Source organism: Heterodontus francisci, chromosome 35 (assembly GCF_036365525.1).
Source record: "Heterodontus francisci isolate sHetFra1 chromosome 35, sHetFra1.hap1, whole genome shotgun sequence".
Taxonomy (NCBI): domain Eukaryota; kingdom Metazoa; phylum Chordata; class Chondrichthyes; order Heterodontiformes; family Heterodontidae; genus Heterodontus; species Heterodontus francisci.
Genome location: NC_090405.1, coordinates 37,523,476 through 37,549,658, shown reverse-complemented (window position 1 = coordinate 37,549,658; position 26,183 = coordinate 37,523,476). Strand labels below are relative to the sequence as shown.

Below are 26,183 nucleotides of genomic sequence, written 5' to 3'. Positions count from 1 at the left end.
TTAGAGCTGTAAAAATGTTATCAAGATGCATCAAACCAATCAAATGTGGATTATGGGAATCTCAGCAACAGCTATCAAATGTAGAATTCCAGTGCAACAGGTAGCCATCGACATCAGTAGAGAAAAAAAAACATAGCAAGCATTGGATTATCCGAGTCATCTCTGAATAGCTGGAAAAAAGTGATCACATTTAAATACCAGCCAAAGCACCTCATCACAAGCCATTGCTATATTTAATACCATTAACAGGGTCAGCTTGAGAACAGAAAACTACTTTTACAGCAATCCCAAAACTACAATACAAGCTTAAGTACCCTGCACGACAATAGCTATTCCCTCAGATTCAGCAACCTTACATGGTGACATTTACCTTCAGTGATATCCCAGGGTACACCACCCAGGAACACTTTGCACGAATAGATTGGGTTCTTGTAATTCCGTGGTGGCAGCTGGCCCCTCCAAGTAAACGTGGCTTCACTTATTGCTTTCAGGAAAGAGAAAAGTATGAAATTCACAATCACTAGCTTTCTACCCTCTTAAAAATAAAAATTAGAACAGGCCATGCACTCTAGCATGACTGCAAAGTCCTTGAAATTTTAGTGACTGGGAGTTGCATTCTAACCGGTTGAGTTTGAACCCATTTATCAAATATTAAATCATTCATCTCCCCTCCCACCATACGAGTGCAAGCAACTAGTTACTACTTAGAAGCTTGCAGTTCTTTAATTCTGCGTAGCATATCCAGAAGAGTGTACACTTGGTAGCAAAGCCCCACTCCAGTGTAGAAATTTGCAGTCCAGTTATAGGAGAGAAATCAGTGCCAAGCCAATGTCACTTGTGCTAAAAACAGAAGTTAGAAACAAATAAGCCAACACCAGGAGATAGGAGTTATTGGGCACACAATTAATAGGAGGCATCCCATTATTGAGGTACAAAAATAAAGCTTCAACTACTGGAGGTCTTCCGAATCCATGTGATTAATCCAAATCCAAATTAATGAAAAAAGGTAACCATTATTTATAGACAACATGCATTCAATGTTTTATTGCACAGCATGTGTTAAGCAGGCCATCAGACAGAATTTTAAACATTGGATCTTGAGCATGATTTAATTAGTTTAATTTGCACTCAGGAAATTAAAAACCAAAACTTAAAAACACCAAAAAGTGTTCATACAGCAATCAAAAGTGCTCAAGGCAAACATAAAATTCACTCATTTTGATAGAGGGAGGTGTTTGGCACACATTACCAATTAAGCAATCACAGGATGGAAATTTATTTATTTATTTTTTTTAAAAGTGCTTTGTCAGGTGCATTTTCTATTGCATTAGAAGCACCCATCTTTATAAGCTACCCTAAAGAGGATACCCTGTCCATCAAAAACATGTTTTCATTAATCTGCTGATTTATGATGAAAATTGGAGATCAAGAACAAACGGATGTAAATCAGAACACAAGTGCAAGACTGGAGAGGTTAGCTTCCAGGCACCATATGGTTTTCTGCCTAAAAACAGCCCAACTGGTCTACACTAATCTTGCAAACTGAAGGGAGCCACTCTGAAGATCAGCAGCAGGCACCCCTCAAGATGCATTAATTTACACTTCCAGATGGAATGAATTGATTATCCAATTTTGAAGGACATGGTAGAACATAGACTCATGTTAACCAAAGAGTCCAACTTTAAACAGAAATTCACCAACTTACCTGCAGCTTGTCTATGCAGTCTGGCCTCCTTTTCAATACTAAAAGGATCTTCAGGGCTCTCCAAGAGATCCCAGTTTGCCCACCCAGAATTTGATGACCATCTTTTGAAGGGATTTGGGCTCACAGGATTGGTCACTGAAGTCTGGTCTTGATCCAGTCGAGGGCTCATGCCAATTCGTTTCATTGGATCCCTGCCTACTCCACCCATGGGCAAGAAGGAAATTGGAGGAGAAATGCGAAGGCTTGACTAAAAAAAAAGATATCATTGCAGAAATTCAATAGTCTTTATATAAAAGGGTTAAAAAAAAATTAGTTCATTTTCTCCACCAAACTCATGAAGTTGCTGTCATGAAACCCTTATATTAGGGATTTACGAATTACCACAAAAGATATTTTTCAATGCGGAAAGCAAATCATTACATCACAATTTCTACCTGCTTTCAAGAAGGTTCAAGTCAAATTCTAAACCAAGTTAAAAAGTTTAGAGAGGTAACAGGCACTAGGATCACCAGATTTCTTTCAGACCTTAAAAGTTGTAGCAAAATGAGTATTTGAGAGCAAATTATCTACTCCATCTCTTGCCTGCAGAATGAGATTTGGATGCGGTTTGAAAAAGTTCAACCCAAAGCCAACTTTATGGTAAACATCTAGAAATCAGAATGAAGTTGAGATTTGACCCAGTATCTGAATTGTGCATTCCTATAACAATTTCACATACCTCTAACAAAATATCATTCACCAATTGCAATCATGCTCATTAAATTGACATTTTGCCCTCATTTAGTCTAAAACTGCATTGACCGAGTCTTAAGATTTTAGATATGAACAACAAATAGGATAGTCCAAGGTGATGCAATTTATCTAACAAAAATCATACTGGTCAGCTAAGTCACATCAAAAGCTCATTTACACACAATAGATAGCACATCTTTGGCATGAAGGATCCAACTTTTAAAGAGGTAGAACTTTTTTGGACAATGTTGCAATGCAAGTGCCTCACACTTAGTTCAAATGACGACTCTGAAAAGTGAAGCCTACAGGAAACAGGCAATCCTAAGTTACTTATCTCTAGCTCAAACGGAGCAGCACGCTGAGTCAAGAACAAATAGGAGCAGCAATAGGCCACGACAGGCCAAAGTGCCTCCTTCTGTGATGTAACCAGGCAGCAGTGGCTAGCACCGCAGCCTCTCAGCTCCAGCGACCTAGGTTCAGTTCTGGGTACTGCCTGCGTGGAGTTTGCAAGTTCTCCGTGGGTTTCCGTCAGGTGCTCTGGTTTCCTCCCAATGCCAAAAGACTTGCAGGTTGATGGGGCAATTTACAATGGCCAATTTACCTTAGTGTAGGTAGGTGGTAGGAGAATGGTAGGGAATATGGGATTAATGTATGATTAGCATAAATGGGTGGTTGTTGGTCGGCAGACTCAGTGGGCCGAAGGGCCTGTTTCAGTGCTGTATCTCTATGACTATGATTCTATATGGCCCATCAAGACTGCTCTGCCATTTAAGACCACACCTAAATAATTTCCACATGGACTCCTTGTTGCCCAAAAATCTTTTGCCATCTTTTATACAAACAATTGAGCATCCACAGCCCTCTGGGTAGAGGATTCCCAAGATTCACAACCCTGTGAAAAAATATTTCTCCTCATCCCAGTCCCAAATGGCTGCCGCCTTATCTGGAGACCCCCTAGTTCTAGAAACTCCAGCCAGGGGAAATGTCCTTCCAGCATCTACCTCATCAAGCCTCAAGAATTTTATAGGTCAACAAGATTACTTCATTCTTCTAAATTCCAAGGAATTATAGACCCAGTCTACTCAAAACACTTCAGGACAAGCTCTTATCCCAGGAATCTTGTACTCCAGTTGTGGTTTCAAAGCCCTGTATAATTGCAACAAGACTTGCTTTCTTACTCTTGCACTCCAAACACCTTGCAATTATGCCATTTACCTTCCCAATTGTTTGTAGTACCTGCAGGTCAACTCCAATGCATACAAGGATCGCCAACTCCCTCTGAATGTCAACATTAACTATTCTCTTTTTAAAAATATTCTGCTTTTCTATTCTTGTTACAAAAATGGGAAAATTTCCCATTTCCCCATATTATACTCCATCTACCACCACCTTGCCCACCTCACTTGCCCTGGTTTATTTTGCAGCCTCCATTCTCCTCAGAGCTCAATTGCTCACCTAGCTTTGTATGAGCAAGCTTGGCTCCATTACACCTGGTCCCCTTATTCAAATCTGATACAGGCTGTAAACAGATTAGGTCCAAGCACTGACCCTTGTAGCACCCCAGAAGCTACACCCTGCCATCCTATTGATTCTGTCCATTAACCAATCTTCAACCCACATTACCACCAATCTCAAATATAGAAACAGAAAATAGGAACAGGAGGCCATTCGGCCCTTCGAGCCTGCTCCACCTTTCATCATCATGGCTAATCATCCAACTCAGTAATAAAAGCAAAATACTGCAGATGCTGGATATCTGAAATAAAACAAGAAATGCTGGAAATACTCAGCCGGTCTGGCAGCATCTGTGGCACGAGAAGCAGAGTTAATGTTTCAGGTCAGTGACCCTTCTTCAGAACTAGCAAAGCATTAGTACAGATAGGGTGTTAATGGACTGAGAATTGAACAGCCGCAAGTACAAACATGAAAAACTGGGTAAGCAAACTGAACAATCTATGATGAAATAAAATAAAATTGAAAATAAAAAAAGGTATGGTGGGGGGGGTCCCCGTCATGCTCTGAAATTATTGAACTTGATGTTCAGTCCGGTAGGCTGTAGTGTGCCTAATCGGTAAATGAGATGCGGTTCTGAGCTTGCACTGATGTTCACTGGAACACTGCAGCAATCCCAGGACAGAGATGTCAGCATGAGAGCAGGGTGGGGGGTGTTGAAATGGCAAGCAACTGGATGCTCGGGCTCCTGCTTGCGGACTCAGCAGAGGTATTCCACAAAGCGGTCACCCAGTCTGCGTTTGCTCTCCCCAATGTAGAGACGACCACATTGCGAGCAGCGAATACAGTATACTAAATTGAAAGAAGTACAAGTAAATCACTGCTTCACCTGAAAGGAGTGTTTGGGGCCTGGGATAGTGAGGAGGAGGTGGTAAATGGGCAGGTATTACACCTCCTGCAATTGCAGGGGAAGGTGCCATGGAAAGGGGATGAGGTGGTGGGGGTAATGGAGGAGTGGACCAAGGTGTTGTGGAGGGAACGATCCCTTCGGAATGCTGACAGGGGAAGGGAAGGGAAGATGCATTTGGTAGTGGCATCACACTGGAGGTGGCAGAGGATGATCCTTTGGATATGAAGGCTGATGGGGTGGAAAGGGAGGACAAGGGGAATCCTGTCACAGTTCTGGGAGGGAGGGGAAGGGGTGAGGGCAGAGGTGCAGGAAATGGGCCAGACAGTTGAGGGCTCTGTCAACCACAGTGTGCAGGGGGGCGGGAAAAAAAAAAGAGAATCCTCGGTTGAGGAAAAAGGAAGACATATCAGAAGCGCTGTTATGGAAGGTAGCATCATCAGAGCAGAAGAATCAAGAGACGGAGAAATTGGGAGAATGGAATGGAGTCCTTACAGGAGGCAGGGTATGAAGTCTACTTGAGTTCATGATGGCACTTCGGATATGTCTTTTCCTCAACTGAGGATTTCCCCCCCCCCCCCCACTGTGGTCGACAGGTCCCTCAACCGTGTCCAGCCCATTTCCCTCACCTCTATCCTCACCCCTTCTCCTCCCTCCCATAACCACGACAAGGTTCCCGTTGTCCTCCCTTTCCACCCCATCAGCCTTCATATCCGAAGGATCATCCTCCACCACCTCTAGCGTGATGCCACTACCAAACGCATCTTCCCCTCCCTTCCAGTCAGCATTGCTGAGGGATCATTACCTCTTGAGACACCCTGGTCCACTCCTCCATTATCCCCACCACCTCATCCCCTTCCCATGGGGCCTTCCCCTGCAATTGCAGGAGGTGTAATACCTGCCCATTTACCTCCTCCCTCCTCACTATCCCAGGCCCCAAACACTTTCAGGTGAAGCAGCGATTTACTTGTACTTCTTTCAATGTAGTATACTGTATTCGCTGCTCACAATGTGGTCGTCTCTACATTGGGGAGACCAAACGCAGACTGGGTGACCGCTTTGCAGAACACCTCCGCTCAGTACGCAAGCAGGACTCCAAGCTTCCAGTTGCTTGCCATTTCAACACTCCCCCGCTCTCATCTCTGTCCTGGGATTGCTGCAGTGTTCCAGTGATCAACACAAGCTCGAGGAACAGCATCTCATTTACCAATTAGGCACACTACAGCCTGCTGGACTGAACACAGAGTTCAATAATTTCAGAGCATGATGAGCCCCCCCATTTTACTTTTATTTTCAGTTATTTTTTTCTTTTTCCTTGAATTGTGTGTTTATTTTATTTCATCTTAGTTTGTTCAGTTTGCTTCCCACTTTTTTTTTCATGTTTGTACTTGCGGCTGTTCAATTCTCAGCCCATTAACACCCTATTTGTACTAATGCTTTGTCTTTCAACAAACCATTAACATATTGTTTGCCTTTGCTACAGAACCTTCTGGTCAACTATTGTGACCTTATCCTATTTACCCCTTCTCCTTTGTTATCTCTTGCCCCACCCCCACTTTACTTGTTTATAACCTTACATTTCTAATATTTGCTAGTTCTGAAGGGTCACTGACCTGAAACATTAACTCTGCTTCTCTCTCCCTCTCTACAGATGCTGCCCAGACCTGCTGGGTATTTCCAGCATTTATTTTTATTTCATCCAACTCAGTAACCTGTCCCCACTTTCCCCCCCTATACCCTTTGATCCCTTTTGCCCCAAGAGGGATATCTAACTGCTTCTTGAAAAAATACAAAGTTTTGGCCTCAACTACTTTCTGGGGTAGTGAATTCCACAGGCTCACCACTCTCTGGGTGAAGGAATTTCTTCTCATCTCAGTCCTGAAAGCTTTACCCCCATATGCTCAGTCTACAACGTCTGGTGGGAGAGCCCAGAACCATCAGGAACATCCTTCCTGCATCTATCCAGTCATGCCATTAGAACTTTATAGGTTTCTATGAAATCCCCCCTCACTCTGAGTTCCAGCAAATATAATCCTAACCGACTCAATCTCTCCTCACAAGTCAGTCCCGCCATCCCAGGAATCAAGTCTGGTAAACCTTTGCTGCACTCCCTCTACAGCAAGAGCATCCTTCCTCAGAGATGGAGACCAAAACTGCACACAATATTCCAGGTGTGGCCTCACAAAGGCCCTGTATAATAGCAAGACATCCCTGCTCCTGTACTCTCGCTATGAAGGCCAACATACCATTTGCCCTTTTTACTGCCTGTTGCACCTGCATGCTTACCTTCAGCGACTGGTGTACGAGAACACCCAGGTCTCACTGCATATTTCCCTCTGTTTATAGCTGTTCAGATAATAATCTGCCTGCCTGTTTTTGCTACCAAAGTGGATAACCTCACATTTATCCAGATTATACTGCATCTGCCACTCACTCAACTTGTCCAAATCACCCTGAAGCCTCTTTGCATCCTCCTCACAACTCACCCTCCCACCCAGTTTTGTGTCATCTGCAAATGTGGAGATATTACATTTAGTTCCCTCATCTAAATCATTAATGTATACTGGGAAAAGCTGGGGTCTTAACACCAATCCCTGCAGTACCCCACTAGTCACTGCCTGCCATTTGGAAAAAGACCCATTTATTCCTACTCTTTGGTAGAAATACAGGAAACAATTTTCTATCCATCGCAATAGAATACCCCCAATCCCATGAGTTTTAATTTTACACACTAACCTCTTACGTGGGACTTTGTCGAAAGCCTTCTGAAAGTCCAAATAAACCACATCCACTGACTCCCCCATCAACTCTACTAGTTACATCCTCGAAGAACTCTAGTAGATTTGTCAAGCATGATTTTCCCTTCATAAATCCATGCTGACTCTGCCAGATTCTACCACTGTTCTCCAAGTGCTCTGCTATAAAAGCTTTGATAATGGACTCTAGAATTTTCCCCACTACCGACCTCAGGCTGACTGGTCTATAATTCCCTGCTTTCTCTCGACCTCCCTTTTTAAATAGTGGGGTTACATTACCTACCCTCCAATCTGTAGGAACTGTTCCAGAGTCCACAGAATCTTGAAAGATAACCATCCGCTATTTCTAGGGCCACTTCTTTAAGTACTCTGGAATGTAGATTATCAGGTCCTGAGGATCTATCGGTCTTCAATCCCATTAATTTCACCAACACCATTTCTCTACTAATACTGATTTCTTTCAGTTCCTCTCTCACTAAGCCCTATGTTCCCCAACATTTCTGGTATGATACTGGTGTCCTCCTTTGTGAAGACAGAATCAAAGTATGCACTTAGTTGGTCAGCCATTTCTTTATACCCCATAATAAATTCCCATTTCTAACTGTAAGGGACCTACATTTGTCTTCAATCTTTTTCTCTTCACATACCTATAGGAACTTTTACAGTCAGTATTTATGTTCCCCACAAGCTTACTCTATTTCCCCCTAAAATCAATCCCTTGGTCCTTTGCTGAATTCTAAACTGCTCCCAATCCAGGTCTCTTTCTGGCAAATTGGTATGCCTCTTCCTTGGATCTAATTTCCCTCGTAAGCTATGGTTTTACTTTTGCACCAGACAGGAACAAACAATTGCTGCAGTTCATCCAAGGGCTCTTTGAATGTTTGCCATTGCTTATCCACCGTCATCCCTTTAAGTAAGGTTTCCCAATCCATCATAGCCAACTTGCACCTCATACCTTTGTAGTTTCCTTTACTAAGATTCAGCACCCTCGTCTCAGAACCAACTACGTCACTCTCCATCTTGAAGAATTCCATCATATTATGTTTGCTCATCCCCAAGGGGTCTAGCACTAGACTGTCAATTATTCCTCTCTCATTACACAATACCCAGTCTCGGATGGCCTGTTCTCTAGTTGGTTCAACATAATGGTCCAGACAACCATCCCATACACACTCCATGAATTCCTCCTCTACAGTTTTGACTAATTTGATTTGCCCACTCTATATGCAGATTAATGGCACCCATAATTACAGATGTTCCTTTATCACACTAGTCTAATTTCCTGTTTAATGCCATTCCCAATACCACTGCAGTTTGGGGGTCTATATACACAACCCCCACTAATGTTTTTTGCCCCTTAGTGTTTCACAGCTCTACCCATAAAGATTCCACATAGTCAGAGCCAATATCCTTCCTCACTATTGTGTTAATTTCCTCTAACCAGCAATGCAACCCCACTGCCTTTTAACTTTTTGTCTGTCCTTCCAAAGAAAGGAATACCCCTGGATGTTCATTTCCCATCCCTGGTCACCCTGCAGCCATGTCTCTGTAATCTAGACTAAATCATATCCATTTACATGATTAATTTATCCACTTTATAGCGAATGCTCTGTGCGTTAAGGCACAAAGCCTTAAGGCTCGTCTTTTTAAGATTACCTGTCCCTTGCCCACTTATTTTCACTGTGACCTGTGATTCTGGCCCTTGATTTCTCTGCCTATTACTTTTCTTATTCCCCTCACGGTTTTTTGTTCTTGTCCTCGATCCCCGCTCCTCCGACTCCTTGCAAAGGTTCTCATGCCCCTGCCATTTTAATTTAAACCCTCCCCAACCACCCAAATACTCCCCCTAGGACACCAGTCCTGGTCCTGCCCAAGTTTTACCCATCCAGTTTGTACTGGTCCCACCTCCCCCAGAACCAGTCCCAATATCTCAGGAATCTAAATCCCTCCCCCTCATACCATCTCTTCAGCCATGTATTCATCAGATATATCTTGCGATTTCTATTCTGACTAGCATGTGGCACCAATAGTAATCCTGAGATCACTACCTTTGAGGTCCTACTTTTCAACTTACTTCCCAACTCCCTATATTCTGATTTTAGGACCTCAACCTTTTTAAAAAACGTACGTCATTTGTACCAATGTCTACCACGACGACTGGCTGTTCACCCTCCCCTTTCAGAATGTCCTGCAACCACTCACTCAGACATCCTTGACCCTAGCATCAGGGAGGCAACATACCATCCTGAAGTCTCATCAGCAGCCACAGAAATGCCTAACTATTCCTCTTACAATTGAATCCCTTATAACTGTTGCACTCCCACACTTTTTACTTCTCTCCTGTGCAGCAGAGCCAACTGTGGTGCAATGAACTGGGCTGTTGCTGCTTTCCCGAGGCACCATTCTCCACCCCCCAACAGTATCTAAAGCAGTATCTGTTTTGCAGGGGAATAGCCACATGAGATTCCAGTACTGCCTGCCTAGTGGTCACCTATTCCCTTCCTGCCTGTGGAGTCTGAGCCCGATTCGAATCTTTGTTCTAAAGTTCTAATCTTTGTGGAGGATCTTATAAAATACCTCCTAAACACCCAAACATACTACATTCAATGCCTCCCCATTATTTACCCTGGTAGTTACACCTTCAAAAAAAAAAGTCAAACTTTTTTTCATAAACCTATAAATTGACTGCCAATCAATATGATTTTCCAAATGCCATGTTACCACATCCTTAATAGATTCTAGCATTTTCCCTTCAGTCAGGGCAACTATCCTATTAGGTTTTCTCTCCCTCCTTTCTTGAAAAGCAGGGTGGCTTTTTCTACCTTTGAATCCATGGAATCTAGTATTCAGGGAATTCTCCTCGGATCATATCAGTCTAGTTACCTTGTAAATTATGCAGCTGAGACTACAGCATACTTTAAATTTTAAGCCTCAAGACAGCTACTGCAATTAGCCAGCTTTGATTTTGTTTAAAAAGCCAACAGAAATTATGCATGCGATACATAGAATTTTAAACTTCAAATTAATAAGCAGGTTTCCACTTCAATAGGTTAACCACATGTCAACATTTGTGAAGACCCAGAATCCCTTACTCCTGTAGGGGATTAAACACCGCTCTCAACTCCACAAATCTGAGTATAAGATACAGGCTGCTAAACACCAGCAAGAATAGGAGTTTAGAAAAAATGTTATACAAGGTACAAACAATAGAGAGTCAAGGGTTAGGTCCAATTAACTCAACATACTATACCCGATAAGTGCCATCTACTTTGGTACAGCAGGTAATAAAGGAAGGCAAATGGAATTTTGGCATTTATTGCTCAAGGAATAGAGTATAAAAGTAGGAAAGTGTTGCTGCAATGGGACAAGACATTAGTGAGACCGCACCTGGAGCATTGCGTACAATTTTGGTCCCCTTGAGGGATGTAGTTGCATTGGAGGCAGTTCAGAGAGGTTCACTAGATTGATTCCAAACTCTCTGGAGTTTAAGAATGAGAGGAGATCTAATTGAGGTAAAGAGAGATGATCAAGGGGATTGACAAGAGGATGTTTCCTCTGGTGGGGCAATCTAGAACACGAGGTCAGTTTTAGGATAATGGGTAGCAGATTTAAAACAGTGTCAGATACAGCACTGAAACAGACCTTCAGCCCACCGAGTCTGTGCTGACCAACAAACACCCATTTATACTAATCCTACAATAATCCCATATTCCCTACCACACCCCCACCATTCTACTACCTACACTAGGGGCAATTTACAATGTCCAATTTACCTAACAACCTGCAAGTCTTTGGCTGTGGGAGGAAACCAGAGCACCCAGCAGAAACCCATGCGGTTACAGGGAGAACTTGCAAACTCTACACATAGCACCCAGAACCGAACCTGGGTCATTGGAGCAGTGAGGCTGCGATGCTAACCACTGCGCCGCCCTGGGATAAGGAGAAATTACTTCTCTCAAAAGGGTTGAGAGTCTGTAGAATTCACTACCCCAGAATGCTGTGGATGCTGGGACATTGAGTAAATTTAAGGACGAGACAGAGATTTTTATTTAGTAATGGGTTGAAGAGTCATGGAGAAAGGGCATGAAAGTGGAGTTGAGACAGAGATGATATCAGCCATAATCATATTGAATGGCAGAGCAGGCTCAAGGGCTGAATTGCCTACTCCTAGTCCTTATGTTATGATGAATTACATTTTAACACTAATAGTAAGCAAATCCAGTGGTAATCCAAAATGAATTGCATTTCCATACACATCTTTTTTCCTCCTCCAGGTACCAGAAATGAAGTCTTGCACAGGACTAACTTCACTGTAGAGAGTGAGAAGTTTGGGGTATATCACCTGCTACAGGTGACATGAATGATGATTCATACCATAGACAAGGTAGGGCTTCTATCATGTACAGCCAATTTCTTGTAGCTTATACTCCATTGGAGGATGCAACATTACTATACCAGTATAAACACAACCTGTACCATTTGTTGTGCCATGGTAAAGCATGCATAACTAGAAACCCACTAGATTTTGAAATTGAAAATATCTTACCATTAGTTCTGAAAGGGGATCAGAGCCAGAGCTGATGCCACTTGTATCAGAGTCAGATGGGCTGCTTGATCGCGAGTCCAACACTGAACGGCTGTCCATTCGCTTTGGCAAAGATGATGCAATTTGGTCAGCATAATTTGACCCTATTGGATCCAGTGATGGGAACCCAACTGCTGTTCTAGTCAGCTGAGAACTCAGGGGGTTAGTGAGTAAGCCTAAAACTGCAAGGGGGGGGGGGGGGGGTGGGGGGGGGAGAAGAAAAAGGCAATTTCAATATTATGCACTAACTTTAGATGAAAGACTTCAACACAAAATGCCTGCTTGCTTAGCAGCTTACTGGTAGAGCTTCTGCCCCTCAAGACCTCCCTATTCCACTATAGTCCATAACTTACCCTGCCCATGCCAGTGACAGCATCATCCTCAAATTCCATATTAAGCTCCATTCCAACCTTCCTGACATCTACTAATTGAACACCCCATCCTTCTCCATCCACCCTTCCAATTCCACCCCGACTTCCTTAACCAATTCATTCACTTCATTGTTTGACTGAGCAAGACCTTAAAAAGCACATCCAAATTTCTAGTCCCCTGCTTTTCAGACTACTGATCCATTTCACCACCCATACCAATGATTACCTCCTCAGCTGATCACTGACCAGACTATTCAGCCACCTTTCACCATCCTTTAGGCTCACCAGCTTCATTGTTCATTTACACAAAAATAAATGCCCTCCATCTCCCCAATTCAAACTCCAAACTAATTCAACAGCACTTCATAGTGCAGTTAAGGGAAAACTAGTGGACGCAGTGTATTTGGATTTTCAAAAAAAGTATTCAATCAGGTGCAACATGAGATTACTACATAAAATTAGGGCTCAGTTATTGAGAATTGGTTAATAGACAAAAAAAACAGCAGGAATGAACAGGGAATTTTCAGGTTGGCAGGCTATAACTAGCACAGTATCACAAGGATCAGTGATGGGCCTCAGCTATTTACAATCTATCTCTGACTTAGATGGAGAGTATAATATATCCAAGTTCACTAATGATACAAAGCTAGTGGGGAAAGTAAGCTGTGAGTAGGACACCTGTGGAAAAGGAATTCGAATAGGTTAATTAAGTTGGCATGAACATGTCAGATAGAATATAATGTAGAGAAACGTGAAGTTATCCACTTTGGTAGGAAAAATAGAAAAGCAGAATATTTTTAAAATAGCAAGGAACTAGGAAATGTTGGTATTCAGAGGGACCTGGATGTTCTTAAACACGAATCACAGAAAGTTAACATGCAGGTAAAGCAAGTAATTAGCATACCAGTTACTTTCCTAATTATTACAAAGGAATTGGAGTACAAGAGAAGGAAGTCTCACAGCAATTGTATAGTGGATTGGTGAGACCACACCTGGGTGTTTTGTAGTTTTGGTCTCCTTACCCAAGGAAGGACTACTTTAAATAAAACCAAAAAAAAAGTGTTAGAAATACTCAGCAGGTCTGGCAGCATCTGTGGACAGAGAAGCAATGTTAATGTTTCAGGTCTCTGACCTTTCATTAGAAAGGACACACTTGCCTTGGAGTGCAAAGAGATTCCATAGACCGATGCCTAGGATGAAGAAATTGTCCTACAAGGAGGGATTGTGTAGACTGAGCCTATTTTTCCTCAAATTTAAAACAAGGTACTCTCACTGAAACATTTAAAATTCTTAAGGGGACTTGACAAGGTAGATACTGGAATGATTTTTTTTCCCAGATTAGGGAGTCCAGAACTAAGTCACACTAGGTTGCAAACATTTGGAATTCTCTACCCCAAAGAAGTGTGGACACTGAGTATATTCAAGACACGAGGTAGATGAGACCAAGGAAAGAACGAACAAGGGATATAGGGTTAGTTCAGGAAGGTGGAATTGGGATAGATGATCATATTGAATGATACCTTTCTCCATAGCCACATTTAAATTATTTGGGAGGATTCCAGCTTACTGCACTGAACTGAGATTAGAAAGGTACTCTTACCACTTGGCTTACACACAATTTTACCTGTTAAGTTGTTCCCATTTCAACAATTCAGAATGCCAGATTTACCAATTTCTATTTGGTACCTCCAGCTCTGCAGCCTTCTTCCTGAATAGGGGACATCTAATTTCTCCAGACTTCACAACTCAGCCTCAATACTAGAGATCAACTTCACTGCTTGAATATACAAAACCTTCGTACCCAACAACCTGAACAGGATAGTACTCCAGGTAGTCGGATCCAAGATTCCCATCAAGACACTTACCATCTCCAGCCAGTAGTCTTCATCTCAACTCCAACTTGAGTGCTCTAAACTATTGTGCCTGCTACAGAACTAGCTTGACTATATCAAGCATTACTAGGTTTAACAGCCACCCAGCCTCATTCCTAGGACAAGGCACCTTTTCATAGTCAAATGCCTCCTTGCACCCCTTCCAACACCCCCTGCACTCAAATTCCAATACCAAGCATGAAGATTGAGACCATCTGTGCAGCTGCCTCTGCCAACAGCATCCTTTTCCACTAGACTCCACCCCATCCATTTTAAATGGATCTCAACCACTCCAACCCTCACCACTACACATTTTTTCATCTTTCCTTGTTCTCTGCAAGATCAACAGCAACCTGCTTGATCCCCTTCCCATTTAACTATTATTCTTGGCATTCACACTAACTGATATTGGTTTCTTTCCTAAAGCACCATCCCTCCCCAATCTCCAGGCCCATCTCCAACCTAACTTTCCTCCAAGGATGTAAAGAGCAATTTCTTCCCTCCTTCCATTTTAGGAAAAGCTCATTAAACTCTCCCAATCCAGATTCTAAGTGGTTCACAGTATTTGGAACTACCCTCAGAGCTAAATTACATGCTGCGACAGCAATGAATACTGTATTATCCTTCCTTGTCCACCATCACAGCACAAACATATTGACCTCCACTTCAACTGCCCTGCTCTTTGGGCATGTCCTTGCATGGTTCCTGTTCCAGAGTACAACTTTTCCAGTACTGGCTTTCTTTTCCACCCTCACTGTCCCTGCCACAAGTGACTCAAGGATCCATCTACAACTTATCTAGAGTTTCTAGATGTTTTCTCATGACAACCAGCTCTAATTTCTTCAGCCAGTGACCAGTTAGCTCTGGGTCTTCAAATTGCTTATTGACCTATCCGAATTTTAAGCCATTGCCACAAACTGCCACATTTAGGCTGCAGTGAAAAATCTTGGTAGCCTTCAGCATAAAAATTCACATCACACCCATGAGAAAAGCTGCTCATTTCCACCCCTGCAATAGTCCCTACACTGCTAAAACTCTTAGCCAAGCTGGATTTTAAAAAATATATATAAATACTCTTGCTTACTGGCCTCCCATCTGCCATAACCCAACTGACAGATACAAGTGGCTGTATCCTGTACCACAAGAGTTCTGTTCAATTATCTCTGCCCTCACCAACTTGCATCAACTCCCTCATCCCCCAGAAGCATTATACTTGATCTTTTACCCAGCCTTAAAACCTTCACAGCTGAGTTTTGATTTGTGGGAAATTACTAGTACTTAAACTTCCCCTTTACATGGTCATGCTGGGCAATACAGTAGAACATGGAGGTCAGCTCCCTTATTGTCTGTTGTATTACAATAGCCACTTTTTATAGAATGCATTGTAGATAAAACAAAATTATGGAGTACAGCCTAAAGACAGACTTACTGGCTGCACCAAAGAACTCACTGACAACTGACTGCAGCAAAAAAAAAAAGCTGAGACAGAGGGAAGGATTCCAGAGTTAAATCAGCCAAGGTTAAATAATCCAGTGTTTGTGCAACCAGTGATTCAAATTTCAATTAGTTTGCATGGAGGAGTGATGATGCCACTCCTCTACAGCTAGATATTAGTCAAGTCAAACTCATATCAACTAACTCAGCAGGATGATCTTATTGATTTCAAAACAAGATTGTACTCATCTCAGTTCAAAGCTTAGAGATGACCACAATGTCCCAAAGGAGGCATGTGGTAGGCATGTGGTAATAATTAGGCATAAAGTTATAACATGGCACCATTATTGCTCTACAGTAGTCAAGTAAATCACAAAAAATCTCAAATAAAAAGTCTAGTCAAGACTGCCTTAGCAGTAGCCATAATTCCCATCAATACTTAACAGAACTGGAGGGAATTAATTTTGCCAAAAAATTGATTTCCTTGACCTAATAAACAGTAATTATCGCTATTTGCAAAGCAACAAGGGGGCATAAATTAAAAATCACCAAAACAAAGTATAGTTGGAAGTTCAAGGGCTGGAATGCTGACTTGCAAGTAGGGAATCCAAGTATGTGATGTATTATAAAAAGGGGAAAACAAGTGTTAAGAGTAGACAATTTAAATTCAAGCACCACCATTATTGCATGGAGCCAAAAAGTGTCCCTACAGTGCTTAAATTGCAATCTTCTATCCAACACAATACTGAAGTGCATCAGGTGAATAAATCTGAAATGGGAGCATGGCCAGGGGCTTAAAAAGACTATTTTTACTTAAATTGAAGTGAAAGTCTAAAGGCAGAGCAACATTAATACTTTTGGCATCAAATTGTGAGGAAGTTCATAATGGCTACAAAGCCAAATCAGACCTGCTATTTCTAAAATTTGCTTCACAAGAAGTTTCAGTACAACCCACAGGCAGCTCATTTATTTAGTTTGAATGCAGGTTTCTCATTTTGCACTTAAATTGCTAAATTCTGCACTAAAGCAATCTAGTATTTGCAGTGGAATGCATAGATTCCCATTCCTTAAGAATATCTGTATAAGCAATACCATTTTGATTCAATCCACCTTAAGTTGAGTTGACATTGAAGGTAAGGTTATTCTGCAGTCAACTGATGGCAAGTTCACTTGACTAGTGTGATGTTGGTTCCTTTCCACAAACTGGAAATATACTGATTTCAGTGTATATTAGTGAATACAGCTTCTTCTCCCACACCAGTATGAAATCCTGCAGATTAGAGAAGGTTTGATATGCCACTTTTGGAAAATGTCATGAGCAAAATAACCTCAAGATTGATGGCAAGGTGTAAAATGCTGACAGTATTTTAAAAATTAAATGAAATTTCAGGCTGCTACAATTTTCAATTGGGATGATTTGGATAGGAGGAAAGGAACGATAAGCCTGAAATTATGAAACATGCTTAACAGGCAAAAAAAATTTAACAGCTCATTTTGTAAACTCATGTTTGATCTCAGCCTGTGCAAGAAAACAAGTACATTTCAGCCAGTTTTACAACAGACAGTGCCATAATTGGCTTCAGATCCCAAGCTAGGAAAAACAGGAATTGCTGTCGACTGACATGCTTGAGTGTGGTATAATATCAAGGTGAATTATCAGTTTAAACTACACCTTCTCCCACCACCTTGTAACATTTCTTAATATATACACACCAAATGACTACTTGAGTAAGGCACTACAGGACAATTTGTGAATGGTGACTCAAAATCAATTCCTTCAGAAGGGGCGGCACAGTGGCTAGCACCGCAGCCTCACCGCTCCAGGGACCCGGGTTCGATTCTGGGTACTGCCTGTGCGGAGTTTGCAAGTTCTCAGTGACCACGTGGGTTTGCGCCGGGTACTCCGGTTTCCTCCCACAGCCAAAGACTTGCAGGTGATAGGTAAATTGACTGTTGTAAATTGCCCCTAGTGTAGGTAGGTGGTAGGGAATATGGGATTACTGTAGAGTTAGTATAAATGGGTAGTTGTTGGTCAGCACAGACTCAGTGGGCCGAAGGGCCTGTTTCAGTGCTGTATCTATAAAATAAATAAAATAAAGAGGCCCAAGAGCCCAGAACTGTTCAGGTTACCTGGAAAGACATGGATATCCTGAAACAGCTGTATTACAGTAATAGTTAAAAGTGAGGAAAGTATATCCAACTGCAACCTTATGTTGGGAATATAGATCTAAAACAATGTTCCCTCTAATTTCCCTTCTCTATGCTTGGCCTGTTTCTTGCACTGCACAGTACCTTTAAGATAGTTGTATGCATTTAAAAAGGGACTGCTGTTTGTGCATAGCCTGTTTGTTCCCTGCATGGCATATTTCTACTGCTGTGTGCAGCTCTGAGGAATGCTGATCTGCAGTAAACCAAATTGAGGCCTCGGTAAAGCACATATAGCTAGAGGGATCAGGAGTTGAGCAGTAGGGTGAAAAGATGGCCTCCACCAGACTGAGGTAACCATGTGCTTTTTGAGGCATAGAGGAGACAATTTCTATTCCACCATGACCTACTTCATTTCCAGCCAAGGAAGAGCCCAAGTTGATGTGCAAGAGCTGCTGGATCGCAGTCCAAGCCACCAGAGTCTTCACATTTATGCCTCTTGTCCTATTTAAATCTGCTGCAAGAACATAGCAATTTGATCAATAGCTTAGCAGTAAAAGGCTGAAGGGAATAGAATGAAACCAAACCTGATAAAGTAGCAATATTGATGCATTTTCTTTAAAATGCCAATCAAATCAGCTGAACTGGTAAAACTTGAACAAGGTAACTTTATCAATAAGTTCTGTTGCTAAGCTAGTTAAGTGTTACTTTAGGAATCAATCCATCCTTCTTGAACCAGACGAACCTGCAGGATTTCTACACTAACGGCCATCCTTACTACCCTTAGAAACATGAAGCTACAAGAGTAGCTACAAGCTACTGGATTTGGGAGGTGGTAAATGTTAACTAGGCTTTGCTGATTGTCTGCTCCCATGGGAACTTAGGCATGCAGTGAAAAGGCTTTCTAGATTTCTATGCAAGATCCAGTGTAAGCAGCTAAATGTGGCAAAAAAGGTCAGAGGGGAGGTCTCAAACTACAAGCCACAAGAAAGGGAAAAATCCATCTTCCAAAATCACTCAAATAATCAGCATCAACCCAGCAATGAGCAACATTGCAGTTTAGTAGAGAGTGTCTGTATTTTAGATGCTCATTGTTTCAGCTTGGTTTGTGTGCTTAGTCAGCCATGTGTGACCAAGTTCATCCAATATTTAAACTAGGTGGGTCCACAGGACTCCAAATGTGTTTGATTGACCACTGACTAGAGAGTCAGAGTAGATCCACTAGGAGAGAATTTTTTTTAGTTCCAGATCCCTGCAATGCCTCAGACAGGGTAGTTCTGGATTAGAAACTAGTGGAAAATTTGACCTGCACTCAAACCCAATAGCAGCCTACACTTGGAGGCCAGGGCCAGGAGCTAGGTTTTGGCATTTGACAAGTCTACTTCCTATTTTTCTAAACTGTTGTTTCCTTATTAGGGAAGTCTGGACAGAAACAGGATTTCTAAATAGCTTGCTTTAGAAGTTAATGTGAATTAATGAGTTCGTACTCATCAGGACATCCATTTGGCATGGGTAGAAAAAAATGCCAGTGAGCCAGGCCAATGCATAGACAGTACCAGATGCCATTGGGACTTGGTGACCTCCTTGCAATTTAGAACAGGGTCTGTCACCTTGGCCAAAGCCACAGAATGACAACCAAGAAACCTCCATTGAGGGGTCGAGGGATGACTTTCCCTCAAATGAAGATCACATACAACATCTGCTATCTTGGAATTTTCAAATTTACAACAATTATTGTAAGTTGCAGAAAATAAATTTGAGTGGGTTGTTGGGGAAAAAAGACAGTGCTGCAAGTACCCAAATATTAAAATAGCACATCCAGCTGCAACTCGACACAGAAACCAACTTTGTGGGCGTATGTCTGAGCAAAGATTTACCTCTGGGTGCAAATGTACTATTTGAAGCTAGCACCAGACATTTACCAGAGTTTGTTTTAACAGAAAAGTGTATGATTACAAGCTTCAACACTGCAAATCAGATCTGAATTAAGTAGCCCCAAGACAGTTTTGCTTTATCAACTTGTTCATAAAACATTGTTTTAAGTCTCAACCACAGAGCTCTATATTTAATATCAGTGTTCACAAGTCAACTAGTTATTTATAGTTATTTGAATTTAGCATCTTAGAAAATGTAGCAGAGCACACCCTGGTAACAACTGCTTCAATCTAGAACCATTCTATAATCTATTTGTTAATTAGAAACAATTCATGGCAAGAAGTTATACAATTTTCAGTTGTGTAGCAACAGTTTGACCAGAAATTCCAGTGAAAACTTCCAGATAAAGCTAGAGTTGTCACTCTGCATTATTTAAAAAAAAAGTGATAAGGCAATTCAAAACAGTATCGACTGCAGCCCAGAAGTATACAACAGATAGCTAGCTGTATTATAGTCTTCTGATTAATGGGTGTAGCCAGGAATGAAAGACCCAGAATGGGAGAGAGGAGATATACACTAGAGGCAAACAGAAACTGGTACATAAAAGGTTCTTACAGTATGCCAATTAGGCATTAATTCTCAACATTTGTTTCAACAAAATTCTACATCTAATATTGCAAAGTTAGATTTTGGCAAGCTAGAGAGTTACGTTAGGACTGTAGCTTTAAGTAGTAGTCCGCCTTGAACAGACAAGAATTAATCACAGCTCAAAAGAAAAATCACTTTAGCTGCACGTTTATCTGTTTGTGCGTGTTAATACAATTTAATGGTTTCAGAAATAAAGCTTGCATCATGAAGAGCACTTGCCAAATTTTCTGTTTGACTGCTGATGTGACTTTTTAAAAATTATATGGACTCAGCTACTGTACAGAAAAATTCAGAGCAGAGATTCTATATACATTTCTTGTATCTGAATGGATATCAGAGTTACACAAAGCAGTGAATACAAGTTTATAGACAGCGACTGAAAGCAAAATGGCTTAAAATTTAACTACCACAAGTTGATAATTCTGGATATTGCAGGGTAACAGCAATTCAAGGGGAAAAAAAAAAAACTTTTCAGCCTGGTCCTTGCTTTGATTTTTTAATCAATTAGTCAAACACTGAATTTGGATTGCCCTTGGTTCTGAACCATATTTAAACCTAGTTTCACAATACCCATCTTGCTAGTTAACAGGAAAAAAAATTAATGCTGTACTTACCTGATGAACTAGCCTTTGCTGCAGTATCAGAGTCCTGGGTGCTCCATGGTCGGTCCCACCCTGTCAGATTCAGAGACTGGAGGCCCAAGCATAGGTCCATAGTGTCTGGGAGGCCTCGGGATGAATCCTGTGCAGATGTGGGAAACAGCATCCTGCTGCTAGTTCCTGTGTCAATTTTGTTCAAATCTGCAGAGGAAGAGATTACAAATGTTTTAAGATTACACTTAGTTGCATCCCATCTGTCCAGCTTCTAACCTGCAAACGTGCCCTATAAAACTGCCATGCATCTTGGGCTGCATCACTGACTAGTCCAGCATGTGACTGAACTGCTGATGTAATTCACAGTAGTGTGAGTGCATCACTTCTCTATGCAAGAAATTAAAACGTTCCTTGAAACTTCACACCAAGTCGATCTAGGATTGAGGACTGCAAGAATCCTTGCATTAAAACCCAGCTGAAGCACCGATGACCGTGAGCAGGCAGCTCAAACTGAACTGTTAACAGTTGCGCCACCACATTCTCCGCCCCCTTCAATAATACTTGGTCCTGGATTACCTCCAATTGCTGTCTACAGCCCTGAATCAGCAAATGCAGAACAAGCTGAATAATTCTGCTAGCACAGTCTGTTTACTTCAACTTGGAAACAGTGCCTGACTTGACTCTGCTCAATTACCTTCCATGTACTGATGCCACCTTGAGGAAAAAGGCACTTCCTACCACCTGTGAATTAAAGCTAGATGGAACTTTAAAAAGAAACCTATTCAGCTTTATTCTGTATAGCAATAGCTAGGCATTCCTCTAGAACCTTCCAGGAACACAGCTATCATGGGTATGGTTTTTATTTTACTGGGAGTAATTTGTAATTATGTTTTCTGGCTTCAAATTGCAGTGTAATTTATCATTTTGATGGTTTGAGAAATGGTATTTACAATGTAAAAGCTGCAATTCACAAAATTAAACTTACAACTGAAGTGCAGCAGCAGCAGAAAGCAATGGACCAAAAGGCAGAGTGTTGGTAGATTAGCACCATTTGCCCTGCACCAAATTATAGACTGAGTCTGCAATTCTGGCTGCTCAGTATTTAACAGTTGCTGTTTTAAAACACTGCTACACAAAAGTTATTTGGATATTTGGGCTGACCTAGGACACAAACCAAATGCAGGGGGGGGGGGGGGGGGGTGGAAAAAAGAGAAAAAAAAAAAGGAGTATTTCCAGGAGTGAATCCAGTAAGGAGTGGTGTTGGGGGAGAAAAAAAAAAACACAAAAGAGGGATATGGCAGGCACATTTGCTCAACTTGCCAATGTCTCAACTGCAAAAAAAAAGTTCACCTGGCTGCAGCCCAAGTATACTATGCTCTGTGCCCGAATTGCAGAATTTTCATCTTCAATATCAGATCTCCAGAAAATGATATTTAAAATCACTGATCAGCACAGTGGTTAGCACCGCAGCCTCACAGCTCCAGCGACCCGGGTTCTATTCTGGGTAGTGCCTGTGCAGAGTTTGCAAGTTCTCCCTGTGTCTGTGTGGGTTTCCTCCAGGTGCTCCGGTTTCCTCCCACATGCCAAAGACTTGCAGGTTGATAGGTAAATTGGCCATTATAAATTGCCCCTAGTATAGGTAGGTGGTAGGGAAATATAGGGACAGGTGGGGATGTGTTAGGAATATGGGATTAGTATAAATGGGTGGTTGATGGTGGGCTGAAGGGCCTCTTTCAGTGCTGTATCTCAAACAAAAACAAGTTCCACTATGCTTGTTGCAGAAAGGAGAGTTGAGACAGGAAGAGCTTGCATTTGTACAGTTCACATCCTCAAAAGTCCCAAAAAACAAACACTTTGCAATCAATGAAGTTATTTTGAAGTGTAGTCACTTGCAACATAGGAAATGCATCAACTTGTTCATAGCATGGACTTGCAAATAGCAAGATAAATTTTTTTTAATGCTGGTTGAGGGATAAACATTAGCCAGGACAGAACTCTCCTGCTCTATGAAACAGTTCCATGGATCTTTTGAATTCACTGAGTGAAGACAGAACCTCTACTTGACGTCTCATCCAAAAGTGGACACCTCCAACAGCAGAGCACTCCTAGTACCGCACTGAAGAGTCAGTCTAAAAGTTTTCTGCTCAAGTCTATGGTGTGGGTCTTAAACCCACAGATGTTCAGACCCTGAGCAGTGCTACTCACGGCAAACAGCTCATGTGGCAAGAACTTTCTCCACATCCTGTTTTAGCATTTTAACTAGCCAAAAATCAGCATTTGTACTGTGCTAATTAACCATGGTCAAGTATTCTTCCTCCCTTTCCAAAGGAGGAAAAGCCAGCTTTCAATTTCATATCTAGTATCAATTTTCTGCAATTGATGTTCAATATTTTCCCTGCTGTCAAATCAAAGTTAGATTACTTGAACAGTAACCTCTCCAATGAATCCACTGAACATTCTGGTTTATACCATATACTACACAGCAGCTTGCAGAAGAGTGCCAGTGTTTAAATGTTAACATTAGCTAGTAACTGTTCATTTGTCAACTCCTGGCCATTACAAAGTTGCTTAGATGTGCAAAAGGCCTTGCTTGGTTCTACCCATCTCAACTGCAGGGCACTACAAACCATTCTTTAGAAGGGTATACACAACAGACCAGGAAGGTCCCAGGTTTCATTTTGATGTTTGCCTCAACATGAATACAAGCCTCTCCCTATAGAAACCCTTGTAAAGGCATAGAGTCGACTCTACACATACTTATTCAAATCATATAGGCAAGTTTCAACTTCCAAACCCTCTAGTCTCTCGGCCTCGAGAACTAGGCAAGCTTTTGATAGTGCAGCCAAGATAACAAATGTATTTACTGGACTTCTTTCTTCGAAGAAGGAGCACACTTTTGTAAGTAGCTTGAAATTCAAAAAATCTTCAAAAAAGGTCATACCAAAATACCTTTATATAGCATCTTTAAATGAAGAGGATCACAAAAACTGATGTAAAGCCAAACAGAATATTGGTAAGAGTGACAAAGCTTGATCAAAGATCAACTATAAAAGGTGGACCTTGGATGGGAAGTTGAAGGGGTGGTGATAGAGGGGTTTAGGAAGAGTATGACTTTAAAAAGGCACAGCCAATGGTGATGCTAAGGGAGCAGGCAAAAAAAAAATACAACCAGAGTTAAAGAACTGTTCCAGGAGGGTTGTAGGCCTGGAGACAATTAATAATGGGTAGCAGTGAAGCCATGAGATAATTTAAAGAATAGTTTCCTAAAACCTTGAAGTTAAAATTAAGAGCCAATGTAGGGCAGCCAGCAGAACTTTATGCAAAATAGGATACAGGTAGCAAAGCTTTGGATGAGCTGAAGTTTATGGAGGATGGAGAATAAGAGGCTGACCAGGACAGTGTTGGAATAGAGTCTTTTAGGTGACAAAAGGCACTAATGAGGGTTCCAGCAGATGGACTGAGGGACAGGTGGAGGCAAACAACGTAAATGGAAGTAGATGGGAGGTCGGAAAGTTCAGGTTTCAAACAAACAGTCTTGTTCAACTAGAGACAGGAATGGATAGTGCTACACACGCTGAGTTTGTTGTGGGAGCTGAAAGTGGTATTTAATTGGAGGAAACTGCAGCTCACCCAGGACTGGATTTAACAGAACATACAAAACTAAAACGACAATCATAAAATGACTACCTTGGTTCAAACGCTTAGTTTTTGCTTCAAGTTTACCAGAGAGTTTGTTCCAATCCAAATTTGTTGGCCACATCAAACTGACTCATTCATGGGCCCTTCAATAGAACTTTTATGTTCCTCACAAACCTGATTTCTTGAATTTTGTGTAACCCACACAATTTGAAGCAGAACCAAATCATACCAGTTAAAGCCAATCTAGCACACCATTTTTAGTTTGCATTTCATAGAGAAATGTTTGATACAGGAATCTTATCCCGTGACCAAGTCAAATCAAAAACTAGGCAAGAACACCTAATTGTTACCTCTAGACACACTCCTCAGTCTGCTGGCCTGCCATCCTCCATGAACTCCAACTATTCAAAATTCTGCATGTACTCCATCACAGAACAAATGCTCATCCAATTTTAAAAATCCTGACCCATAAATCATTCAACTTTTCTTGGTATCAGAATGATCAGCCTATTTTTAATGCTGTTTCAGCCCATGTTGGTTCTTTGGTAAAGTTATCCTTCACCCACCTGTCTTTAATGTACTGCCACATTTACCCTTCACATTACATTATCATTTACATCTCAAGCCTTCTGTGCATTTTCCCTCCATCACCAACTGGGAGCAGAACAGGTCTTCAAAACTCCCTCCCAGCCACATTTCTTTCAAAAACTTCTAAACTGGATGCTTCAACTACCCTTCTGGTCACCCATTATCAACCCTCTTATGGTCTCCTTTCCAGACTCTGAATTGATTTTCTGAATGCCCATTTGTGAAGTGCACTGCCTTGGACACAATTTCATAAAAGTACTGTACAAGTAATGAAACAAACAGACAGACTTGTGTTAAGGAAAGACTAATGCAATTAACTGAATACCTTCTAGACTAATTTTTGGGGGGGGGGGGGCAGGGGAGGTGAGGTAGTTAGGAAGGGAGACATTTATGCTACAAGCTGCTTCTGAAAATAAGTATTGGACTTGCTGTAATTTGTAGCTTTCTTTCACCTTGTCAAAACTTATCACCTGGTCCAATGACAGCATGTGCCACTGAATTAAAGAAAATTTGGTGGGAAAAATAAAGTTTACTTAAAACAAACTAGTTACATCAGCTTTTGATATCCTGAAAATAGCAAGCATGAATTCAATATAGCTTTCGGACTTCCAGTGAGGAAATATACTTCAAGTGTTGATGCTCAATTCCAGGCATTTCAACTCAAAGTTGTTGCTTTAAGTTTGTTGGGGAGTCTACAACCAAAGGCACAGTGCTACTTTTGAGCAACCACAGTTCTAGAGCTGTGGCTAAAACATATTTACAAGCAGATGCATATTTGTAGAACTCTTACTACCACAAAACATTCTTGGTTCTTGCTCAAAATACACTTGATAAAGTGCTACTGGACTTTAAAGTCTACAGAAAACACTCTAGGAATATTCT

General features: G+C 41.5%; 1 protein-coding gene across 5 annotated transcripts in view; it reads right to left on the bottom strand.

Annotated features, from left to right (window-relative positions):
* Nucleotides 1-26,183, bottom strand: part of LOC137350619 (cytoplasmic polyadenylation element-binding protein 1-like) — a 79,549-nt gene that overhangs the window by 17,039 nt on the left and 36,327 nt on the right. For all 5 annotated transcript variants that reach the window (XM_068015366.1, XM_068015361.1, XM_068015362.1 and 2 more), the window contains exons 2-5: nucleotides 21,096-21,281; nucleotides 12,099-12,319; nucleotides 1,706-1,952; nucleotides 371-484 (exon numbers count right to left, since the gene is read on the bottom strand). In XM_068015366.1, the coding sequence (XP_067871467.1) occupies nucleotides 371-484; nucleotides 1,706-1,952; nucleotides 12,099-12,319; nucleotides 21,096-21,281 (768 nt within the window). The remainder of the gene's footprint in view (nucleotides 1-370; nucleotides 485-1,705; nucleotides 1,953-12,098; nucleotides 12,320-21,095; nucleotides 21,282-26,183) is intronic.